Consider the following 24,934-nt stretch of genomic DNA (forward strand, 5'->3'; position numbering starts at 1 on the left):
CATAATAAAGGCCATATATGACAAAACCACTACCAGTTCATACTCAATAGGTAAAAACTACAAGTGTTCCCCTTAAAATCAAGAACAAGACAGGGATGTCCGCTTTCATTTCTCTTATGAAACACAGTACTGGAAGTCCTAGCCACAGCAATCAGACAAGAAGAAGAAATAAAAAGCATCCTAAATGGAAAGGAAGAAGCAAAACTGTGTTTATATGCTGATGGCATGATACTCTATACAGAGAACCCCAAAGATTCCACCAAGAAACTATTAGAACTGATAAATGAGTTCAGCAAAGTAGCAGGATACAAAAATAATATCCAGAAATCAGCTGCATTTTTATATGCCAATAATGAACAGAAAGGGAAATAAGAAAACAATCCCATTCACAATTGCTTCAAAAAGGACAAAATACCTAACAATAAACCTAACCAAGAACATGAAGTACCTTTACATGGAAAATTGTAAGAAACTGAAGAAAGAAAATGAGAAAGATACAAAAAAATGGAATCACATACCATGTTCATGGGTAGGAAGAATTATCATTAAAATGGCAATACTACCCAAAGCAATCTATAGATTCACCGCAATTCCTATCAAGATGCCAATGATGTATTTCAGAGAACTAGAACAAATATTTCAAAAATTTATATGGGACCACAAAAGGCCCCCCATAGCAACAGTGATCCTGAGAAAGAAAAACAAAGTTGGAGGAATTGTGATACCTAATATCAAACTTAATACAAGGCCATACTAATCAAAACAGCCTGGTACTGGCATAAAAACAGACACATAGATTGATGGAACAGAAGAGAGCCCAGAAATAAGCCCACATCTTTATAGTCAATTAATATTTGACAGAGTATGCAAGCACATACAATGGACTGAAGATAGTTTATTCAATAAATGGTGTTGGTAAAATTGAACAGACATGTGCAAAAAAGCAAAAGTAGACCACCTTCTTACACCAGACACAAGAATAAATTCTAAATGGACCAAAGACTGAAATGTTAAACCTAAAACCATAAAAATCCTAGAAAAAAGCATAGGCAGCAAAATCTCAGTTATTGCTCATAGGATTTTTTTAACAGATATATTTCCCCAGGCAAGGAAAACCAAACCAAACCAATCCAAACCAAACCAAAACAAAACAAAATAAACAGATGAGACTACATCAAACTAAAATGTTTTGCACAGCAAAAGAAATCATCAACAAAAGCAAGACAACCCACAGAACTGGAGAACATATTCACTGATATACCTGATAATGGCTTAATACCCAACATTTATAAATTACTTACAAAACTCAACACTGAAAAAACAAACAACCCAATTAAAAAATGGACAAAGGACCTGAATAGACACTTCTCCAAAGAGGACATACAGATAGTCAATACACACATGAAAAGATGCTCAATGTCACTAACCATCAGAGAAATGCAAATTAAAACCACAAGATACGATCTCATACCTTTCAGAATGGCTATCATCAATAAATAAACAAACAACAAGTGCTGGTGAGGATGTGGGGAAAGGGGAACTGTTGCACTGTTGGTGAGAATGCAGACTAGTGTATACACTGTGGAAATCAGTATGGAAGTACCTCAAAAAATTAAAAATGGATCTGCCTTCTGACCAGCAATCCCACATCTGGGAATATATCCGAAAGAACCCAAAACACTAATTTGAAAGAACATAAGCACCCCTGTGTTCATTACAGTGGTATTACAATCACCAAGATATGGGAGCAGCCCAAGTATCCATCAATAAGTGAGTGGATAAAACAACTATGGGACATTTACACAAAGGAATTCTACTTGGCTGTAAAAAAGAAGAAAATTTTACTCTTTGCAACACTATATATGGACCTGGAGAACAGTGGTAAGTGAAATAAGCCAGTCAGAGAAAGACAAATACCATATGATTTCACTCACATGTGGACTCTAATGAACAAACTGAACTAACAAGCAAAACAGAGACAGACTCATAGATGGAGAGCAGATGACAGCTAGTGGAGGGTGGAGTTTAGGGAGTGGAGGGACTGAGAAAAAAGGAAAAAGGACTCATGGACATGGACAACAGTGTGGTGATTGCTGGTGGGAGGGAGTATAAGGGAACTAAATGGAAATGGAAAAAAGTATAATAAAGATTAAATTTTAAAAACTATAGCTCTGTGGCCCATTTTGATGAATAAAAAATAACATTACAACAATAAATAATATATATGCAATAGTAAAGAGTCAAGAATAACTAAAAACACTCCTAAATAAAGTAGGAAGAATTTGCCTTATCAGATATCAAAAATAATATAAGGGCTTAATAAGTGAAACAACACAGTGTTGGTTCAGGGTAGACAAACTGATTATTGGAATAGAGCAAGACTGAAACAGACACACACAAATAAAAACGACAGAGGTGGCCCTGAAGAGTATTTGGGGGGAGAAAGAAATTATTCAACACATAATGGAGTGAAAACTATTATTCATGAAGAAAAATAATAAAATTGGACCCCTCCCTCATACCATACATAAAACTAAATTACAATTGGAATATAAACTTAAATGGGAGATGGATATTCAAAGATGTACAAAAAATACCATATATTTCTAAACTTAGAGTAAAAAAGGATATTTTAAACAAGATATAAAAGCACTAATTGTAAAAGAAGATTAATAAACTTTACTATATTAAAATTAAGAATTTTTGTTCATCAACATTACCTTAATGAAAATGAAAAGACAAACCACAAACTATGAAAAGATTCTGCAAACATATAATGCAGGGAAGTAGAATCCAAAGTACACGAAGAATTCCTAACAAAACAACAAGAAAAAGACAAGCAACAGAATTTCAAAAATGAGTATTTATTTCACAGAAAAGGAAAGTTAAGACAAAAGATATTTAATCTAATTATTAATCAAATGGGGAATGCAAATTAAGACCACAATGAAATATGATTTTATAGCCACTAGATTGGCAAAAAAGTAAAAATTTGTCAATAGTGAATGTTGGAAAGGATGTATAGCAACATGAATTTTTCTTTTTTTTAAAGATTTTATTTATTTCTAGAGATAAGGGGAAGAGAGGGAGAAAGACAGGGAGAGAAACATCAATGTGTGGTTGCTTCTCACGCACCACTAACTGGGGACCTGGCCTGCAACTCAGGCATGTGCCCTGACTGGGAATTGAACCAGCAACCCTTTGGTTCACAGGCTAGCACTTGATCCACTGAGCCACACCAGCCAGGGCTCAACATGAATTTTTCATACATTGCTACTATTAGTGAGAGTGAAAACAGGTACAACTACTTAATAAAAAATAAAATAACATTATTGTTTATAAAACTAACATTTACATACTCTGTGAATCAACAATTCCATTTTTAATATATGTTCTAAGGAAATTCTTACACACGTTCTCCAGAAGACATGGTACTATTCATAACACTTGCTAGTAGTAAGAAACAAGAAACATGCCATCACACACTGGCATATTATACAAGAAAAAAGAATAAATTACAGTACATGTGGCAATATTAGAAATATGATATTAAGTGAAAGTAAATTTCCAGAAGCATATATGTATGCATATATATAAATTTTATAAAACTTAAGCAAAATCAAACAATATATTTAGTATACATATATGTCATGGGAACATTTCTTTTATAGGAGGGGAATGATAAACACAGTAATCAGGATAATGGATAATATTTTCAGGGAACATAGAAGTAAGTGCAAAATATTGGTAATGTTTTCTTTTTTGGGTGGGGTTATAGGGTCCCAGATTTTTACTTCAGTATCATGCATTATAACTTGCATATATTCTTACATTGAAAAATAAATTTAAAATAAATAAGAAATCAAGCCATCAGTGTTCATTAAAACAAAATTATTTTTAAAAGATTTTATTTATTTATTTTTAGAGAGAGGGGAAGGGAGGGAGAAAGGGAGGGAGAAAAAGAGGTAGAGAGACACCAATGTATGGCTGCCTCTCGCATGTCCCTCACTGGGGACCTGGCCCTCAACCCAGGCAAGTGCCCCGACTGGGAACCAAATCAATGACCCTTTGGTTTTCAGGCCGGCACTCAATTCACTGAGCCACACCAGCTGGGACAAAACAAAATGATTTTTTACAATATCCAGGAACAGGCTTGGAAGGATTGAAAAGAAATACATTTGATTTTTCTAGTTTGAATTATTTTAATAATGCGGTCCATTTTTCCCTAAGGAAATATGTGAATAGTCAAATTAGGGGAAAACATCTTTATTCTTTTTTACTTGACTGACGTGGATAATATTTATTTTAAGTCCAATTTTAGTTCCCCATGCAAACAGGGGATACAGCCATATAGGAGGTGACTCCAGTATGGACAAATCCAAACAGCAGATAATCCACATTGCTATTTGGCTTAAAGTGTTATCCTTCAGTCTTTTAACATTCCATGTTATATCCTATATATGCTTGGTTTCAAAGAAACTTCTGTTCCTGGCAGGAGGCTTAAAATGGATGATCCAGGTTTGTTGTAAATAGCCAGCAGTAACACATATACACACACATCATATCATGTATATCATATATCATGGATCACATATATATGAGAAGAAATCAACAAAGTGGGATTTTTTGCAGTTTGGCAGAGAGGCGATGATAGATGAGTATAGTCCTTTCTTCCAATGATAATATTCAATATGTGATTATAGAACTGAATTTCTATGAATAATTTCCAAAAGAAAATTTTTAAAAACCTGGCTGAATATGAATGCATGCAGTACTCAAAGATGAACTTAACTGAATTGAGGAGCTTCCTACTTCATCACAAGCCCAGTCAGAACTTCACTATATCCACTTTGGTAAATACAGTGATGTGCTATTCTTTAGAAAAGGTGATCTATTTCAGAATGCCTTCGTAGGTATGCTGGACTAAGAAATCAAAATAGCAATATCAGTGCATCCATACTTTGACAGAATGAAGGTGATTATCTTCTCTCAGATACAAAAATATAATAAGAGAATTAAGTAATAATTAAATGAGTTAGAATTTCACTGATAAGCATTATAGTGGCTGCTATAAAGTTACTCTGTACCAGTCAAGATCTCTCCACTACACGCCATCTAAACATACTCTCCTCATAGCCTGAGAGGTGTCTGGCCAACCGCACCAGACAAAAGATGAATGCCACAAGAAAGACCATAGCATTAGCAACATTATAAAATTAGAAAATAACCATTTTTTACAAGACGCTATGATTTTGCTAAGTATCTCCTTTAGAGATCAATAATACTCTATGAAAGAGAAAAATTAGAGTATTTCCTAATTCAAGTTCTTAATATTAAACATAATTCTGGCACATTTTAAGAAAGGAAAAATAAAATATTTACCTCTTTAACATCTGATTAGTGTTTTTTGTCATTTAAATTTGTAAGTTATTGTATGAAAATCCACATCTGAACACATATTTCTCCTTCCCAAGATTCTTATTACCTAATAAGCAATTAGCCATATAATGATCTTGACCTGAATCTTACACTTTAGAAATAAAACCAGAAGGAATTGCAAGAAGATATATAAGAAAATGCAAGTTTTCTATTAGTGTAAACAGTTGTAAGATGTCCCAATCTAAAGCAGCACCCTGGGATATCCCATGCTTTGTACCACTTTGCAAAGTCAGGCTGGTATGCTCTCTTCTTTGAAGCCTTGAGATTCAATTTGAATGTCAGTAAAAAAAATTACATTCTAGTTTTCATTACCTACTGGAATATTTTTGGTAGCTGCTCACCAAAGAAGATGGCCAGAGGTTCATCCCTTCTAGCATTCCATGCAAGTACAGAAGAAGACTTTTCTCAGTTTTTTTAAAGCAAGTTAATTTTCATTTGATTTTATGTTTTTACCATTATGTATTTTTAAGGTTTTAGTTAAAAAAAAAGGAAGAAAGAAAAGATATTCTGTCAAAATGCTTCCATTGTCCTTTGCTGAAACCAGTAGGAGCATTTAGATGTGAAAACGGGGCCAGACGGAAGCAGATTTATGGGAAAATCTGCAGTGGCACGGTTTTGATAATGAACATGCCTAGAGAAATAAAATCATGAATGCTGTATGTGTTGGGGGAAGAAACTCTTATCTTCAGTTGGGTTCTGTTTCCCTTAGAGAGGCTTATGTTACCTACAATCAATAGGTCTCCAATTAAACAAAGAAGATTTACATATGCTGGTGCATTTTGGAGCTAATGAAATTGGTCTAACAGTTTTAATAAGAGTAAAGCACTGGAGGGGGGGTGGCTTAGTAGTTCACACTATAGAATTGAGCTCAACTCCTTAATTCTAATTTTTAACTTTTCTATTACTATTGCCTTAGGACTGTCCCAACTTAGGATAAGTAACTATGCCAAAATACACCCTATTCAGTGAAGATAGACATACAAACCTGCAAATGCTCTCCAGAGATAAGGATATGATTGACACCTTCCCTTCAGAGCAAAACAATATGTGATTCAAAACCCAAGGGGTAAAAAAAAAAGATGTATCCATCTTGAGGGGGTTCCACTGTTAATCAAGATTATGCTCTTTAAAAATTTAACAGCATTAAATTAAAATCCTTTACAACCCCTCCTAGCTGAGTATCTAGCACATAGTAGGTACCTGAAAAGTGACTGTTGGTATAAAGATGATTTTCTCACATAAGCGGGAGCAATGACTATCCTACTTTTTTACCTTCCGTATCCGCGTCACTAGGTAAATAGTTCAAATAAAGGTCAAGGCCAGGATCTTCGATGGAAAACAAATAGCCTGATAGTTTTCTACAAATAAGTCTAGCATCGCTTAACCTTCATTTTCCAAATTATAGTTATTCACATGTCAATAACCCCTTTAACATGAAACTTTGGATTTTGATAAAGAAACAGAGATCAATGAACTAATAGGGTGAGAAGGGAAAATCATTCTGATGAAAAAAATTTAGGCTTAAATTCTGTCCTGAGGTGAATATCCAAAACCTATATATCACCTAGTTTTAAAATTCATACTATCGGCTTCTCACATTTTTTGTTTTGTTCAATCCATATTCTCCACTTAATCCCCAGCTCAACGAGGATACTGAGTATATACCAAGTGCCAGGCAGGCCCTCTGCACCCTTATGCAGGGGGTACACAAAAAACTAATATAATCCAGCCCCTGTTCATAAAGAAACCACAGCCCACTCTGGAAGACAGAGCATTTTATAATGATACAGGAAGTGCTAATGGTAAGTACTAACATAGTAGGACCAGGAGGCTATGGAAATGTAGGGGAGGGGCCCTCATAAACCAATGCTGAGGTGAAAAAAAGGCTTAACTAATATTAGCCAATTAAAGGTGGGTGAGGACATTCCAAGTAGAAGGAATAATACAAAGAGAGAAAAATACACATACACACAGACATTACAATACAAAGCAGGGGCAGAGACTCAGGGGAGGCAGGGAGGAAGACAGGGTTCTCCTGTATGCTCCAAGCACCAAAATTTTCATTCATGTCTTTACATATGCTGAATTTTCATTCAGTTTCAAGGTTAGTTGTGTTAACCAGTTAACTCCATCCAGAAAAATAATTTAATTACTTTAATTATTCCACATTTACCTAAATACACCTTACCCTTGTTTAAATACTGTATCTATCATCTTGATTAAAAATAAGAACATTCAAAATGATGTACAGCACTGTGAAAGAGGATTTGCCAGAGGCATGAGACATTCCATAGCACTAGTCAGTTCCTTAAGTCCTGAAGCCCCCCCGTCGAGACTTCAGCTCCTACCTCTGAAAGTTCAAGGATCCAAGGCTGATACATTCGTTTATTGAAACATCACCCTGGTGGGAATCTACAACTGGGGATTCATTCCAAGTTTAAAGACAAGCAATCCTTTTACCAGATGTTGGACTTACTTAGACAATGAGAATACTCTGTAAAAATGTCCTTCTAAATAATGACTATAAAAACAAAACAAAACTGAAAAAGGCTGTTACATTGAAGACCCATAATTCTAACTTGAATATTATAATTTTAAAATGTATAGCATCAACTAACACTATATATCATGCTCGGTTTTATTCTTATTAAATTAAAAATAAGAGATCAAATAATACAGAATAAAACCAGATATGTAAAAATGCTGTTCAAGATTATAAGAAAATAAGATACGGGGGCGGAGGGGAGGGGGGCGGCGAGAAACAGAAGAGGGAGATTAGCAGCAAAAACAGAGATTTTCAAACTTTTTAAACTTTTGTTACTTGTAAATAATATACTCTTAAAGGAAACTTCAGATATTGCTAAAATCATCAGGTGAATTCTGATATTTGTATCCATGTGGCTTATTTAATTACATTCCCTGGCGGAACTAAACTGCTAACATCCAATGAACTCTATAGAGTTCGCCTCACTCCTCTTACTGACTGTAAAACAAAGAAATCTGTCTTGAGTTTCATGATGTCCCACATGTTACTGTGACTAATCCCCATCCATTTTTATTTACAGTGTGCAGATGAGTTTCTGTGACAATCCCATGCCATTCTCAATGCTACACACACATTTTCTGCTTTTTGAAAATAATTACTGAACGAGTCATTTGTTTTATTCTCTATACAAAGAAAAGCTCACATATTTAATGGTTGGAGAGATAGGCTTCATTTTTAGATTAAACAACAAGCAGACAGAATAGAGAACCAAAAAAAAAATCCAATATCCACTGTTTGGGACCACCAGATTGTTGTTGTTTGTATTTCATTTATCAGACATGCAAAAGTTCTTCTCTTTCCCATCACCATCTGCACACACTTTCCCCACAGACCCTCACACCTGTCCCATTAACACACAAGGACATACTCACACATACAGGACCTCTTCCATGCTTCCTGTCTGAATGTCTATCCATATCTGTTTTCTTTTAATAGAAAATAAGGCAAAGCAGCTTGAGACCTCCGACCATTTAAAATTCACTTCAGTGTAAAAGTCTCAGGATTGCTAACTTTCTTTGGAGATGGAGCAAAAATAGAGATATTAGGTTATACTACTGGGACTCGACTGTTTTAGGAACTACTACTAACTGCCAAATGAATTCACCACACTTGCTCTACAAGGCTTTCCCTTCGTTACTGGTTTTCACTCCCTCATTCTCGTGCTGTTTAGTTTTTTATAACTCTGTTTTATACTTCAGCATCACTGGAAAGATGTTCTTTTAAAAAATAACACTTTTTTTTGCCCCACCAGCTTTCTTTAGAGAAAACATGCTACGGTGAACTATCAAATAATAGAAACCACCTGTCCACTGTCCTGCGTCTGCTTGGATTTGCCTTCCATTCACACAGATATTTTTGACAAAAGAAAACAAAAAATTTAACACTTAGGAGAAGTATCAGACAATAGAATTCCTCAACATACACAAGTTGCACAGTAAAAAGGCAGTATCAACAATGGGTTCTGCAAATGTTTAAAACCTCATATGGGCTATTGGTTGGAAGGACACTAATTTTAAAATAGCAATCTTAATTTCTGAGGAAATTACATCTAGGATGTATCAACTCATTCTGTAGTATTTTCTTTAGTTTTGTATAGTTGGCATCTGGTACACAGTTCCTAATGGGGAGCAAGTGCTCAAAACATGTTTGCTGAACTGAGTTGCCAATGACATGGTAGAATTTGTCATTAAAGGCAACCAAAATAGATCTTCTATGCCAACTCCAAACCAAAAGCATCCACCTTGATGCGAATGATAACAACAGGCTACAACTGCTCTCCATTATGCAAGAATTTTCTATCTCTAGAGTTCTTGGGATGCATGGTCCTTGTTTCCTCACCTATAAAATGAAGGTGTGTCCTCCAGCATGTGAAATTCTAAATCTAGGAAAAAGCCAGAAAAAGCTCTAATTTCTCACTACTTTTTAAACTTCAGAGTAAACAATGGCTTTCAGTACTATTATATACTTCCAGAGAGCACTGTTGATCCCATCCACAAATTCAAAAGTGGAGCTTAGAGAGATTGATATATTGAGAAACACCTTAGAGCATGAACACAGGCCAGAGAAGAGTATGACCTAGTTACCAGCCCCAACCACTTGCTAACCATGTACTGTGGACGTGGTGCTCAGCCTCTTTGTTTCCTCACCTGCATAAAAGCAACTATAAAACTCTCCTACCTAAAACTGAATGTTTATATGACAAGCTAATAAAATAATGTACAAGAAAAGCCAATTTAAATATTATAGATGTTAACCACGCGAGTCTGAGGTCTGACAGATCTGGCTTTAATCCTGGCTTCGCCACTTACTATTGGTATGACCTTGAGTGAGTTACTAACAACACTCTCCAAACCTTTGTTTCCTGAATAACAGAAGTAACCCACAACAAAAGTCACCAAAGATCCCTCCATGCCCCACTACCCAACTTGAAAAATTTTCCAAAACTTGGAAAAGTCCAAAAGAAAACAAAAGAGAACACAAAGAAACCCACATATAATAAAAAAAACCCCTATCTAGAATTTAAAAAACCAACAAAGGCAGTAGAAAGAGCACCCAAATACATAAACTCCTTGAACTGTCCCAAATGTTTAAAAAGTTTGTAATAGACCGCCCTAGTACAAAACCAAAATCATTGTCACAGCTGCTCTGTCCTCACTTTTAGACAAAGTTATTGACAGGAAAGGCCAAAATTGTGCATCACTAAATGTGAATCTGTGTTTCTCTCCAATCTATCCGTTTCCCTCCAATTCTGCTATCCCCTGACATGTGTCATGGCTTATTCAGCATCACCTACCCCAGCACTCCTGAGCTTCAGTTACAAATAAAGTAAAAGGCTATGTTCAGAGTCCAGCACAAATAAGGCCCCCTTTTTTATTACAAAATCATAAGAATATAATTCTGTAATATAACAATATCACACTCAGGCACAGCATGTGACATTTTAGGTGAAATGTTCAAATTAAAATTATAAATTATTACACCCATATTATTACCCTACCAACCACACCAAGCAGGCCAGACCCTGTATAATAAGTCTTTATATAGCAAAATTGAAAATGTCTCTCTTTGAAGAATTACAAAGCTTTCTGTCTGAAACCTCTGACCTTTCTAGAGAAATCAGAGTTACTGCAGTTTAAAAATGTAGGTGGTAAAAGTACAAAGGATTACATTTATCCATTTTGCATGTTTGCCATCTTTTCTGAAAATGAGGGGTAAATATCTTTGGAACAATTAGTTCTTCAACCCTAACATTTCAGATTGCAATATTCTCATTTTCTAAAGAACCATATGCATCCTGGGCCTAACTTTTCTGTTAATCTCTATTCCTCCTTCCTTGTACAGAAAATCTAAAATACATGAGTCCCAGAACTTTTTTTCAAAAAGTAAGACTTATTTCTATATAATGAACAAGCCTAGAAAATAATAAAAATTCATCCGAATATTCTTAAAAACCCCTGTAATTCTTGATTAGCTAGGGAGGAGGGACTTCAAAAAGTACATATAAAAGGAAAAATAATTCTTAATAAAAGTCTTTGTCACATATTAAGAGGTCATACAATAAAAGTATTGCAAAGACTATCTTTTGCTAACAGGAATGTACAATAGTTATGCTGTTAAACAGCATCGAGTTACAAAGACTTCATTCTCAGAAGTTACTTGAAACTACTCTCCAAAAGAGAAGCTCTAACATTTAAAAGAAGGGGAGAAAAAGACAACTAAATGAATCAAGTGAAAACTTTAGTAACTCAGTAATGTTTACATAATATGCATCCTTACAAAATTTGTGCCACAGTCACACAAAGATGCAGACAAGCTTTTGTCAAATCCTTATCCAGAGTCCTTGCTTCATCTTACATGTTTGCAACCCACTGATCTTTAACTTCCCATTACTTAATGCTAAAATATGTTCTCGGGTATATACATTTTTCCATCAACAATATTTTAATATTTAATATTATGTACGAGTTTACTCTTTATAAAAGATATTTATAATTTTTCATCATTAATTTGCTCTTAAACAGCTGTGTCCATACAATTCTATTTAATAGAATGTTATGGTTTGCATGCACATACACAATATCTTAATTACTCATTCTAGAGTAAGCTCTTTAAGTATCTCCATTCTTCACTTGTTTGTAATGTTTAAAAATGCCACAAAGAAGGGCTTGATGTCATCCCAACACTGAAATCCATCTGTCTATGGCCCTCCTTTGACTTTCCTCCTTCTGCAGCCAAAATTTTCACAAAAGTTGATGAGAATTTGTCAACCTAAGAACTTGTAATGTCAGCTCCTTTGAAAAGCAACGGAATATTTGGAAGTGACAATGATGGGATCCTGTAGGTACAATATTCATTTCATGTAGAAGCTTAAAATCAGATAACTAATCCCTTTGGAATTAAAATACACAGAATTCTCAATGCTTCCAATAGGGAAAGAGGGAAGAAACAGGCACATAAGACAGAAGAGATAGTTCTTGGTTTCCCATATTAAGTAATGTGTCCCTAATTTTGACAATTGAATGAAAATTGATATTGTAGAACCAGTTTCTGCTGGATAATAGAAATTGACAAATTCCTTTCCCTACCAAAATATTACCACTCAAATCAAGCTATATGACTCACCACAGATGTATCTTCCCCAACAGCATGAACATGTTGCACTACCCAATCATGGGCTGGCAAAATTACAAAATGAAATAAAATTGCCCAAACCATAGCAACAAAGACAACAGCCTGATAACGGCAGATGCTACACAGATATACACACAAAATTTTAAGTAGCATTCACTTTTTAAATGTTCTACTGTTAATTTTATTTCATCTCACTTTTTAACCCATGCAGTATTTCAAAAATAGCAATTAAAATATTTATATAAATTGTACATGCTATAAAAACTGTTCCTGCCTGGAAATTCAGAGGTTATTGGGATCACCATAAACACCAGAGGCATCAAAAGGCAAGCAGTGTGTGGAAAGGACAACGAGCACGAATCCTTTTTTAAAATTCTAATCCTTTTTTGTTTCCAATTTAATCATTTTTATTCACACACTTGAATTTTCCTCTTCTAACATAACTGATACTCAACAACTCTAAGATTTATTAGTGTTTCTTAAAAGAAAGTTATATTTCTATTTTATTCAATATAAGTTCTAGTTCAGCAGCTTTAAAAAAATAAAACCTAGAAGAATTAATATGTAGAAAAAAATTAATGTAGTATAAATTTACCTTGCTGGTCTTTTTTTTCTATTTACATATATAAAATTCATATTGAGTGAGGCTTTGAGTTTTTGCACTAAAGCCATTAAGAACTAATTTTGCCTAACTTTAAAGAAATAGATATAAGGACCTTAAATAAATCCATCAACAAACCACTTAAAGGCATTAAGATAAAGCTTGTCCTTATTTTCAATTTTTCTCCTTCTTATTTTAAATTTTTTAAAACTTTTAACTAAAAAAGCTATTTTTGCTTTCTTTCAAATAATTATACACAAGCCCATAATCAAAGGATCTTTATGGAACAAAGTAAATTTTAAATGTTTAAATCTAATCATTAAGGGAAGTTATAAATGTATATATATATCATGCATATAGGTAACTGTTTTAAAAATCCACCTAGTAAAATATTACATGCAACTCTGATTTTTAATTCCCAATAGCTTCCCAAATTCATCTAACTTTGCCTTACTAAAACAATAAAAAATAAAAAATTCTTAAACCTTTGTCATAATGCTTCTTTTCATTAACTTTAACTTCCTAAAACACAACAAGAACAAGTCGTTTCAGAGTTTTGACCCCCAGCACTGACAAGCCCAAGACCATGTCTCCTTCTGACCAAGTGCAGCCTCATTCTGTGGCTAAGAACTGAACTACACTGTAAAATATCTCCGTGGGAAGGGTTTGGATTTTGACTTTTTATTTCCCCTTTAATTCAAGGTAGGTGTGTGATACCATTTAAATGACATCCAACCCCAGGCAACAGGATAGAAAGGATATGAAATGAACCTGGATTTTATTTTTAAGAACAAAGGATTTGGAATCAGAAGGCCCAAATTTAATCTTGCCCTGCACAAGTGACTTGGCCATTCTGAGACTTTATTTTCACCTGTACAAATAGAGAATGTGTTATTTAGTCACAATATTCTAAAAAGTTTTTAAAAAAGAAGAAAGAAGAAGCAAAAGGGAAGAAAGAAAGCTACAATGAAGGGCAAAACTTAGTACAGTGCTTGCCATAAAATAAATACTCAATAGAAATTATTTGCCTTCCTTCCTCTCTTCCTTCCTTCCATCTACGTCTCAGTCAAGGTCCAAAATATCTACCTCTAGGAAGGTATATAAAAGACACAAAGAGAAATAAGTTTAAAGTTTACAAAGAAGATTAAGCTGCTCCACTTCAATCTGCAATTATTATCATCATCACCCTAATCATCTCTGGGTTTGGGATGAGCAATATATATTACACGTCGAAGAACACCAACACTTGCCAAAATACACAACACAAATGAAGTTCTTTCTCTCAATTTTATCTTATTTAGCTTCTTTTTACAAACAGAAACAGCAAAAAATATCCTCTGCCGTGGAGTTGCCGCAATTTGTCATTTGTGGATTTATTTCTTTGACTCATAAGCCATGTTTATTTCACTAAAATGGGAGGACGGATTCTGTTAGATAAAATGCAGGTTTACATTGTGGAAGTATCCTAACAAAACATATAGCAGTGTTTTCTAATATTTGGGGGAAAACCCAGGGGAAAAAGTAATTTCCGTCTTTGTAGCAGGTAGAGAATTCTGGTTAAGTTTAGGGACACTAAAGTTTGGATCAGTAATTTGCCTTAGTGACAGACAGCAACCAAAAAGTTAACATTGTAAATTGTCACCTTAAAAGGCAAAATGGTAATAACATACATTCTCAATAGCCCCTTTTCAAGTTTATGCACGCTACAGTGTCCCTAATTGGACACCTAAAAGCTAAAAAGAATTTTTGTGAACCTTTTCTTTCTAAAAATCTGAATAGAAACTCCGAAAGCCACCAATAGTATCTTAGTCTGAAACAAACTATGCACAAAATTATGGGGAGATAGATTATAAAATCCTCCTCTTGATATCCTGCAGCTCATGATCCTCTTACAGTCATTACTTAAACCAAAACACTTTTTAGAGCATCTCCATTTGCGATGAAGTTCACGGTTTTATGTTCCTCTTAACAAAGCATGCCAGTTCATTCATTTTCTTCCTCCTCCACCTGACTTCTTCCTTTTCTTTACCTGACCTCCCAAGGATTTACAATTTATAATATATTTAAGAGCAATATGTAACCTCTAAATAACCATGGAGAAACTGTTGCTGAAATGATAATAAACCAGTGTTCAGCACATTCACTGCATTCAATCTGTATTTTCCCCTATTCTAATCCTCAGAATTGTTTTCAATAATCTATATTAACATTTGTGAGCAATTAGAATTGTTGTTGCTTCTGTGCAAGTTTTAAAAAGCCAACAGGCTGTTCTGAGTCTTCTGGAAGCAGCTTGAGGCCTTAACCAAGTGAAACACCCAGTCCTACTGTGTACAGCAGTGACCACAACAAAGGCTGTGGTTTCTCCCACACTAGCCCTAAATAGGTTTAAATTAATGCTATTCATCACTGGGTGGAAAAGAAGACAAGGCAAATCCAAGCCAGCAGCACTGAGAAATTTCTTACCAGCACTCAAACCTCTTAGCCATAAATAAGCTGACCTCCTCTGTTCATAGATTTACTCCAGAAAAACTCTTTCTTCTTATTCCTACACATTCTCTGCCTTTGAATTTCCCTTTTTTTTCACTACATTCTAGATAAAGGATATTGTTACTACATTCTAGATAAAGGATATTGTTACTATTGTCAAGTTACACAGAAAACACTCAAGTTCGGGATATAAAAGCCATGTTTATCTCAAATTGATTATTAGTGTTATCTCCTTTGACGATGTGAGAGACAAACAAAAAGATAAATAATTTTTTCTAAAATTGTGTGCATATACTAATGGTTTACAGGAGATCAGTCAGCCACAAAAAAAATTTATCATGAGTTTAGGATTAGAGTTGGAATTTGAGATAGGGTGGCATTTACTCTATAAATTTTAAATATCACTGTATATTAGTCTTACTCCTTCTTTTTTCAGACATAGTTTTATTATAAATCACAGAAACTAACCACACAACTTTCCTACTAGGGAGTTTTTATTAAGATACTGACGAAGTTTAATTACATAATATCTAGTCCTAGAATTGAGCATAAACACAGACACACATACACTTGCTCACAGAACATAAGGCATATATTTTAGATATGCAATAGTGACATAAACTAATGTGATTAAGTTACCCCCAAATTAAGAAATTATTGTAATTAATTTGGCATGAAATTATAAACTGTAACAATCTTTACATTAGTAATTTAAAATTTTTTACAATAATCAATTTATATGCATTTATAAAGTTTATGTACTTACATGCATTTATAACTTTATATATATAGTTATGCTCTATTTAAAGTACCAACTTTATTTTAAAAAAAAGAAATTATTCCCAGTGCTCTAAACAACACTCTGTTGCAGCCTGAATGTGCACACACATGCACATGAAGCACACACATGCTCATACACAGATACTCCTAATCTTACACCTGCTCTAAAGCAGTAGGAAGTGAATTCTCAACCTGTCAACATGACCATCTGGTCTATCTGCATATCACGGCTTTCTCTATGACTCTATGAAGGAATGGCAATCACGAAGCCAAAATAAAACTAAAATGCACCTAAATGGGAATCTCTCTCTCTCTTTGTTGAAATGGAATAATATGTGGCATAACAGAGCAAAACTCACAGTAATGTAAATAATTTAAAATGAGCATCCAGGCCAGCATAATTAAGTGAACAATATGGCACAGGTGATGTGGTAATCAGTAATACTGCTATACAGGTTTACAGGACAGGTACCAGAATTCCAAGACACTGCAACAGCTCTTTCAATGAGTGACGGGACCTTTGCTATTCCTAGTCCAAGCAAAGCTAAGTAAAGGTAGTAACAGGGGTAGCATGGAAGCAATCAGTAACTATTGTACTAAAACATCACTGTGCACAAATGTTCACTTCGTAACGTAAGTGCTTGTGCTACCATTAGGACAAATTCAATTTTCTCTCTCACTGGTTAATTAACAATCACAGCAATTACCTGACAAATTTTGGTCATTTATTGGTCTTTCAAAGTGAATTTAAAGACTACTAAAAATACTTCCAATCTTAGAAACTTCATCATCTGCAAAAAGTGAAGGTGCTCATGTGATTTAGCATTTAGGCCCAAGGCCACTTGAAAACTAGCACAGGCCTAAATTGAATTAAACATAATTCTCTTAATTTTGGTTTTTAAACATCTCTACACAGCTGCCTTAGAGCTTTCATTCTACCCCACAGCAGGTAAAAGCTATCAAAAATATATTGTGACAATGTCATTCTATGGCGTAGATAAAGCAACCTACCTCTATCCAAGAGATAAGTTCTGAAAAATCTAACCTCTCACAAAATTTAACAAACTCAATTAAAAATCTTCCTAAAATCTGATTACATTACCAGAAGTTATACAGAGCAGTTTCAAAAAAAAAAAACTCTCCAGAAAGTTCTCGGTTGAGTGCCTACTAATGAACAAAGGTTAACTTTATCTAAAAGGTCAAATGCCTGGTGGCTAAGGTTATGACCTTAACAACTTAAATTGTGACCTTGCCACGTGCCGGGTATATTGTAGATTCTGATACAGATCATCTGGTAAAGACTGGTCATAAATTAGCTTTACTGTTATACGCCCACAAAGAAAACCATTTGCCACAATACCATAACATCTCCAAGTTGTCATATGGTAGAAAGGAAGGTCAGCTCAAACAGAGACTAAACTAAGGGCACAAAATTATTTTACTCTTTTATATTTTTAACAAGATGAAATTCTCAGGCTTTTGGAATCACTCTGATTTCATTACACTTGCTACTGTTTATCAGCCACAAAATTCACAGTTTGAAAGCCACTGGATTAAAGGACAAAAAATGGAACGTAACTTATGTATTGTATTTTAGTGTCTCAATATGTCTTAGAATAAATCACCTCTGCTTTTCAAAAAATGATTGATACTTCATTAACTTCTAGCATTTACATGTGTGTTCTAAGGTTTCAACTTCCCACCAAAGAAGAGAACGAGGAATAAAGCAATAATTGTATACATTTTTAGAAGGAAAAAAAAAGATGTCATTTCTGTGGCCATCTAGGGAAAAAAAGATGACTTTGGGATAGAAAACAATACATGACATTTTGAAAGAAAGAGCGGGGAAAGCGTTCTATAGGTGAAAAGGACACAATGGTTCTGGCATGTTTCTTGAAGCATGTTTCGGAGTCTCTGCCTCCTGCCAATACTGGCAAGTTCTCAAAACTTTTAAGGAGGTAAAAACATTGTTTAGTGTTTACAAATCTTCAGTGTTATAACAGATGCTTGTCAAATCAGTTGTATGTAAGTTGACCAGTCTACCTCATATTTGTATTGGCAGCTTCCCTTCCACAAATAACAGGTCTCTAGATCTCTTAAATCAAATTTGAAATATTTTCAGACAAAAGGCCCCTAATATTTTCTTTTGCAATCATCCTGTTGCGTGCACAGAAAAGCAGCCATTACTGAACTCCAGTAAAAGCCAATGGCCTGGCACTTGGCTGGCATTCAGGCCTAACAAGGGATTCTGGGATATATCAGGAAAACCAAACCGAAAGGTAGTCTGATCCATGTTGCTGTCAATAAATCTTTCATAAGCAATAAGGAGGCTAACTCCCCTAAGCAATCTTCTACACGTCATTTTACCAACATCACCCTTCAGGTATGGAAACAACCAGCAACTGTTAGCTCCAGGACTTGGAGCAACAGCACAATAACAGTGTCAACAACGAGAGAAAGAGCGTGCATACAATGGCAAGCTAGAAAGGTTGCAGCTCTTGAATCCACGGGAAGTGCCCGCTGCTGAAACTTAGAATAGATGCTGCTCACACAGATAAAAACACAACAGCCATTTCATTTTGATGTTACTTTGTAAGGAAGTACACACCATGATGCCTATCACCTGTTGGACTCTCAATGTGCAATCAGAGCATTTATTATACTTTATAAGTTACTTACTTTCTAAATACTGAAAAGATTAAACACATTGTAAGGAGTGCTCCCTGAAAGCACTTAGAACATCTATACTGTTTTTTGCATCTTGCCTTTCCTTATCAGAATCTCCGCTTATATATATAAATAAATTTTTAAAAATTTAACTTCCCTTTTTAAGTACAGAAAACACAGTACCAACAACACAATGGAAAAGGAAGGGCTTAAGAAAGGACTACTTCTCCTGGGTAGAGGTCACTTTAGAGTTGCTGCTTTTTCATTTTCACCACCAAAAACTGCTAAAGCAACAGGCACTTCTTATAATTAAGTATACATTTTCAGAAACCCAAATATTTGAAACACTTACATATCACATCTTCTAAAATACTCATCTATCCCCTGCCAACAGAATGCAAATGATGATGTGACATGCTTGCAGAGTTAATTTCTCCAGTTTCTTATGTAAGGACAGATGGATAACAAAAGTTCTCTATGACATATATTGAGAAAATAGTACCAAATAGGACTTCAGTTGATTTCTTTAAAAAATAACTTGCACTTTTATAGTTAAAAATGTTTTGCAAAACAGTACAGTATTGATTTTACAGGTAACATCTTCTCTGTCCTTTGTGAAAAAATACATAATCATATGAACCCCCAAACGATCTACAGGTAGGACTCCACAACCACTTTTCTTCCATCTGGCTCAAGTAACTGCCATCAAGGTGATATATCAAAACCGATATGTACATATAAAAAGTCAACAAGTTACACAAGACCCAAGCTTTCATATAACACAATGAGCCTTTGTCTGAAACAAGACGAAAGGAACGAAGTAAAAAAAATGCATTATTTTATCTGGTCCTTAATACTTTTATCCTGAATGCCACTCTAAATGCTGTAATATGCACAAGTAAAACATGCCTTGAAGACAGCCCTGAAACAATAAATAATTTTATTACAAATCAAAGCAACTCACTAAACCAATTACCAATATGGATTTCGCAATGTACTCATGCACTATACAGGTTGGTTACTTTTCAGATTAACCTCTTCATCAATTACTTAAAGAGTTGGTTTGCTTTTTCCCTTAGCTATCTTAGACAACACTAAAAGTTCTTAAATATAAAGCTACTAAGTTTGCATATTAGTATAATTCTTTTTCCCTCATAAATGACCAGCAATTTAATAGTAATCTTACCTCCAACCTATTCTTAATTAACAAGGGGTTCAGGAGATCCCAGTAGGTTAAAAACACTCCCAGAAGAAAAGCAACTAAAAATATTGCTTCACTACCAAACTAAACGCTTTTTAACTAGACCGCTTGCCAGTTAAAATATACCCTTTATTACAAGGCTTTTTATGAGGCTTCGCTCACCCATCATCAAAAATGTGATTTAAACATATCACATAACTGACTACCCAACACCTTTGATAACACTGGTTGCCAAAAGAACTCAACTTAGTGTGACTTCTCTCAAAGCTATGCTTTTCCACTGAATGAAGGTGGCACTTCAGACACAGAGGCTCTTCTGACTTAGGCCCACCTTTGAAACCACACCGTCTCTATGGACATAGCCTGCAAATGTAGGGCATTCAGGAATGGCCCGGCACATACACAGATCCGTCAGGAAAGAAACACATACAAGAAAGTGGAATGACTTCTCACCATCGCACTTACCTGCTGCATGCACAAAGTATGCCAAATATAAATCGAGTTCCTTAACAGAAACCCCTATGTGATGGGGCTGGACACAGAGCCCTGGATTAGAGCACTGTGGGGACTTTACAAGGCGCTCGCCATCAGTACTTTCGAGCGGAATACCTTTAAATAAAATCACCATAACCAGGTCCAACCTCCAGACTTTATCTGCCTGGCGGAGGCAGTCAATTCTTCGCATCTTGCCTTTCTGGTCTGGGTTGGAAAGAACACAACACGGAGGCTTTTTCCCTGTAACTGTGAGCACAAAATCCTCTCGGTACTCGGGTCGGATATCTTTCCGTAACTTGGCCAGAAGTCGAGATGCCCACTTCTGCTTGACCTCTGGTTTTTCACTTAGCAACTCATCCTTCACGGCTCTCTCTTCTTCTTTTGACATACGCTTTTCATGTTTTTTGAAGTATTTTCGTTTTCGGGCCTGCAGGTTGAACCATGTGTAGGCGAAGGCTCGGACGTGGGGCAGAAGTGCTTCGATGAAAGGATGAAATTCATCCTAGAGAGATAAATAGAAACAAAAATATGACTGCACTGAAAACAAAAGAAACAACTTTTTTATAGATGATCACCTAAAAAAATTTTATTTCACTTGAAGTTTGATGCAAGGCTTATTTATACTTTACCAAAATTGTATATAGAATCCCTATGGGAAGTCCAAGAAGGAAAAAAGAAAACTACCGATATTAAACAATTAAAACTACCAGTATTAAACTACTAAAAATTAAACAATGTTTTGGTATATTTACCAAAGTGTCCCAGTTCTACAGTCAGGCTGCAGTTGCAAATCCTTTAGATAGTAAGTAAAGTTCACCAAAATGCTTATAACAATATATAATCTTAACCCTATTTCAAGGAAGTCATATCTAATTTTGCTCCAGCCTTGACCTCACTACTTGTAGTACAGCCAGGGTTCAGCCGCCAGATTGGCAACTCCTAAACATTTAGATGCCAGTCAATGTTTATGGAAGTCTAGGAGCAAAAATCATCTCTGCAATCATTGAAAATAAAGACTTTCCCTCTAAAAACATTGCATATAGACCGTAATCTGTTTCTTAGTCATTTCAGTAACATCTTAATTCCTTTTTAAGTATTATAGTTGCACATAAATATTTTTCATCAAAAACTTTGGAAAATATGTCAGGGACCATATATAAAAGAAGGCATGAATCTGATATTTATAAGACTGAAATGAAAGATCTATGTCTAAGATATAATTGCTGATACCATGGAAATACAAAAAAAGGAGGGGAAAGGGAAAAAACAAAGAAAATCGAACATGCCAGATAGTAAACACAATGCAACATTGTGACAACAGTGTTGCAACTAAATACATTTAATACTGACATGATTGTGAAATGCCTTCGGTAATGATCATCCCTAAAACACAGAATAATTAACTTTTGAAAATAATATTTCAGGCTTTTTCTTGCAGGGCAAAAAAAGAGAGAGAAAGAGAGAGAATCTGGTATATTAAATGTTTACGAGACTCCAGGAAAATCCTCATAGATGCCTTTTAAAATTCAAGTCATTTGAAAATAAAATTGAATTTAAAATATTTAAATTTTCTTACTCTTTTATTGAAGATGTTTGAATCTTTTACTTGACATTTTCTTAGTAAATATAAAAATAAAATTGAAGAAAAATTAAACAGTAACCTCCACAAAGCTTTCTGAGTACATCTAACTTTTGATTAACCAGCCCAGACTAATCTTACATAACTTCTCTCTGCCGCACAACCCCCCAAAAGATAAATTATTTACTTTCAAATAAATTAAGATAAAAAAATCAAAGAGATACTCGATGACTTTTTAAATGGATACAAGATGGACAACTATTATAAAATTCATTCTTTTTCAGTTCATACTATCCATTTAAATATATACTTTGGAAGTAAAAGTAACAGCAGTGTCCAAAACATTATTACTATTAAAGCAATTATTAAATTTTTAAATGTTCAAATGTAAACTGAGTGGTTAAAATCGGTAAACTATTTTAACAATAGAGTCTGTTAAAATATTATAAATTATAGTCAATCATCTAAACATTCCATATCATTGTTTTTTAAGTATATACTAATACAATATATAATAAATCATTTCAATAAGTGACATTTATTTTTTTCTCCTCTGAACAAATTTCAGGCTCTGTATTTCAAGTTTAGCTTGCAAACTACTCTTTCTCATAAAAGAATCCAAGAAGAAGTCAGCTTTATAACATGTGAGCATTCTTTAAGAGGGAACAGAGAAAAATAAAGAAATACGTTATTCTTTACAAAAAAATAGCATTTTAAAATTTCTGATGTTTGAGCATCTTTCTTATCGCCATACCATAGAAGGGACAAATGGGGTTGGGGGGGCAATTTTCAAGTCACAGTTTATCTAATAAGGTACACACCACATCGCAAAGCATTTAAACATTGCTAAGTATTGAGCTCATCCTTGGAATGCTCTAAAATTTGGGGTCTAAAACAGTCCTTCACATTGACTGATTTTATTATATACACAGGACATGCTAGAGACCAAAGCTGTAGTGACATTATGCAAAGAACTACTGGAGTCTACCTTAACAACAAAGTGAGCTTCCACCAAAAGGAGAATTTATTTTTAAAGTCTTGGCCCCATATTATAATGCAAAGAATAACATAGCTCCAAGCAATTCATATTTATCTTAAAAAGTTATCTTATTAAAAACTGTATTAATAATAAACATTTTAAATAAGTATTCTAATATAGCATTTAAATGTTCACAGATACTCCCAACACGCTTCTCAGATTAACTGTGAACTGCATTCATTCGTGTTCAAGAGGATTTTGTTTACCTGCCAACCAAATGCCCATATATCTCATCATAAAAGTACTTAAATGAGGCCAACTATGTCAACTAATCATTAAGAATCATCTAAGTCCCCAATTTTGCATCCAAAGTATTTACATCTTATATTCCCCAAAGATTTCAAGAATGTGCCAATAAAAGTGCACAATATTTTGTACAACTTTGCTCACATGCACAATTAAAGTGCTAGTCATCTTTCTCAGCTCATAATTAGAAATATTTCAGAATGTCAGAACTAAAGGTTACCATTAACTTGTAAGAAATGTCCAGGTGTAGCATACACCGGTTTTAACAAAACAGTATGCCTTTACAAATCATGTTGTTGCACATACAGCCACAAGGTATGTATGAATTCAAAATATCCAAAAGAAAACAAAGAATGTTTTAAATATGTACTTGGTGAGAAAGTTACAGGCCACCAATAAAAACAAACCTAAAAACCTGTTTCAAAAGCGGTATGACTTTGAGGCAGCACCTTAAATATTGATCAGTTTGTAAGTAAGGCAAGTTTAAGAACCACTGAAGGCTGGTATTTCTGGGACTACTTCTCAAAGGTTCACCTATACATTTCTATTCCATTATCATTCTGTGGCCAGGTATATGATTTGGTTACGATAGGCCTAGATATTAAAATAAGATGTACTACATTTTTTTTCTGGCAAAGTTTTAAAAAAATGCACACAAAAATTTAGAGTTTATTCTTTCATTTAGAGTATTTTAATCACGATGCTTACTGGAATTTAATGACGAATAAGCCACCTAAGTTTTCCTTTTTAAAAACTGGCTCTAAAGCTCTATAAATATTCCAGCAAGTTAAATAAATTGTAAATCAATTTTTAAAAGAATAAATCATAAAATATATGGCCCTCATTTGCTATTTAGTGTACATTTTCTTCACAAACTGTTACACTAAGTAAGCGTTTCTCTTACTGGTGTTTCCAGAAGGCCTAGTGAATGTATCAATCACACTGCCAAATGTGATTTTTTAAAAAAAACTTTCTTAATGTGATAATAACTCACAAACCAAGAGAACCCAACTTTTATATAAATGCCTAACACTATCCCCAGGGCCTGCATGGATACACAGGTATCCTCCTATGTGCACCATCCCAAAATATGAATGTATCTTTTTGAGAGCTCACTTGAGAAGACGCTAATGTATCCTACTACTGCAGCACACTGGTATTATCTACAAACTCTATGTGTTGCAAACTTTTGCTAGTTAGAACTTCAGTCTTAGAATCTCAGC

The 24,934-nt window shown here is 34.5% G+C and overlaps 1 protein-coding gene across 6 annotated transcripts in view; it reads right to left on the reverse strand.

Moving 5' to 3' along the window:
• Nucleotides 1-24,934, reverse strand: part of NFIA (nuclear factor I A) — a 374,337-nt gene that overhangs the window by 342,342 nt on the left and 7,061 nt on the right. For all 6 annotated transcript variants that reach the window (XM_045835430.1, XM_045835429.1, XM_045835431.1 and 3 more), the window contains exon 2: nt 20,818-21,349. In XM_045835430.1, coding sequence (XP_045691386.1) covers nt 20,818-21,349 — 532 coding nt within the window. The remainder of the gene's footprint in view (nt 1-20,817; nt 21,350-24,934) is intronic.

The sequence above is a fragment of the Phyllostomus hastatus genome, unplaced genomic scaffold, assembly GCF_019186645.2.
Source record: "Phyllostomus hastatus isolate PE091 unplaced genomic scaffold, TTU_PhHast_1.1 phas_contig_209, whole genome shotgun sequence".
In the NCBI taxonomy this organism is placed as follows: domain Eukaryota; kingdom Metazoa; phylum Chordata; class Mammalia; order Chiroptera; family Phyllostomidae; genus Phyllostomus; species Phyllostomus hastatus.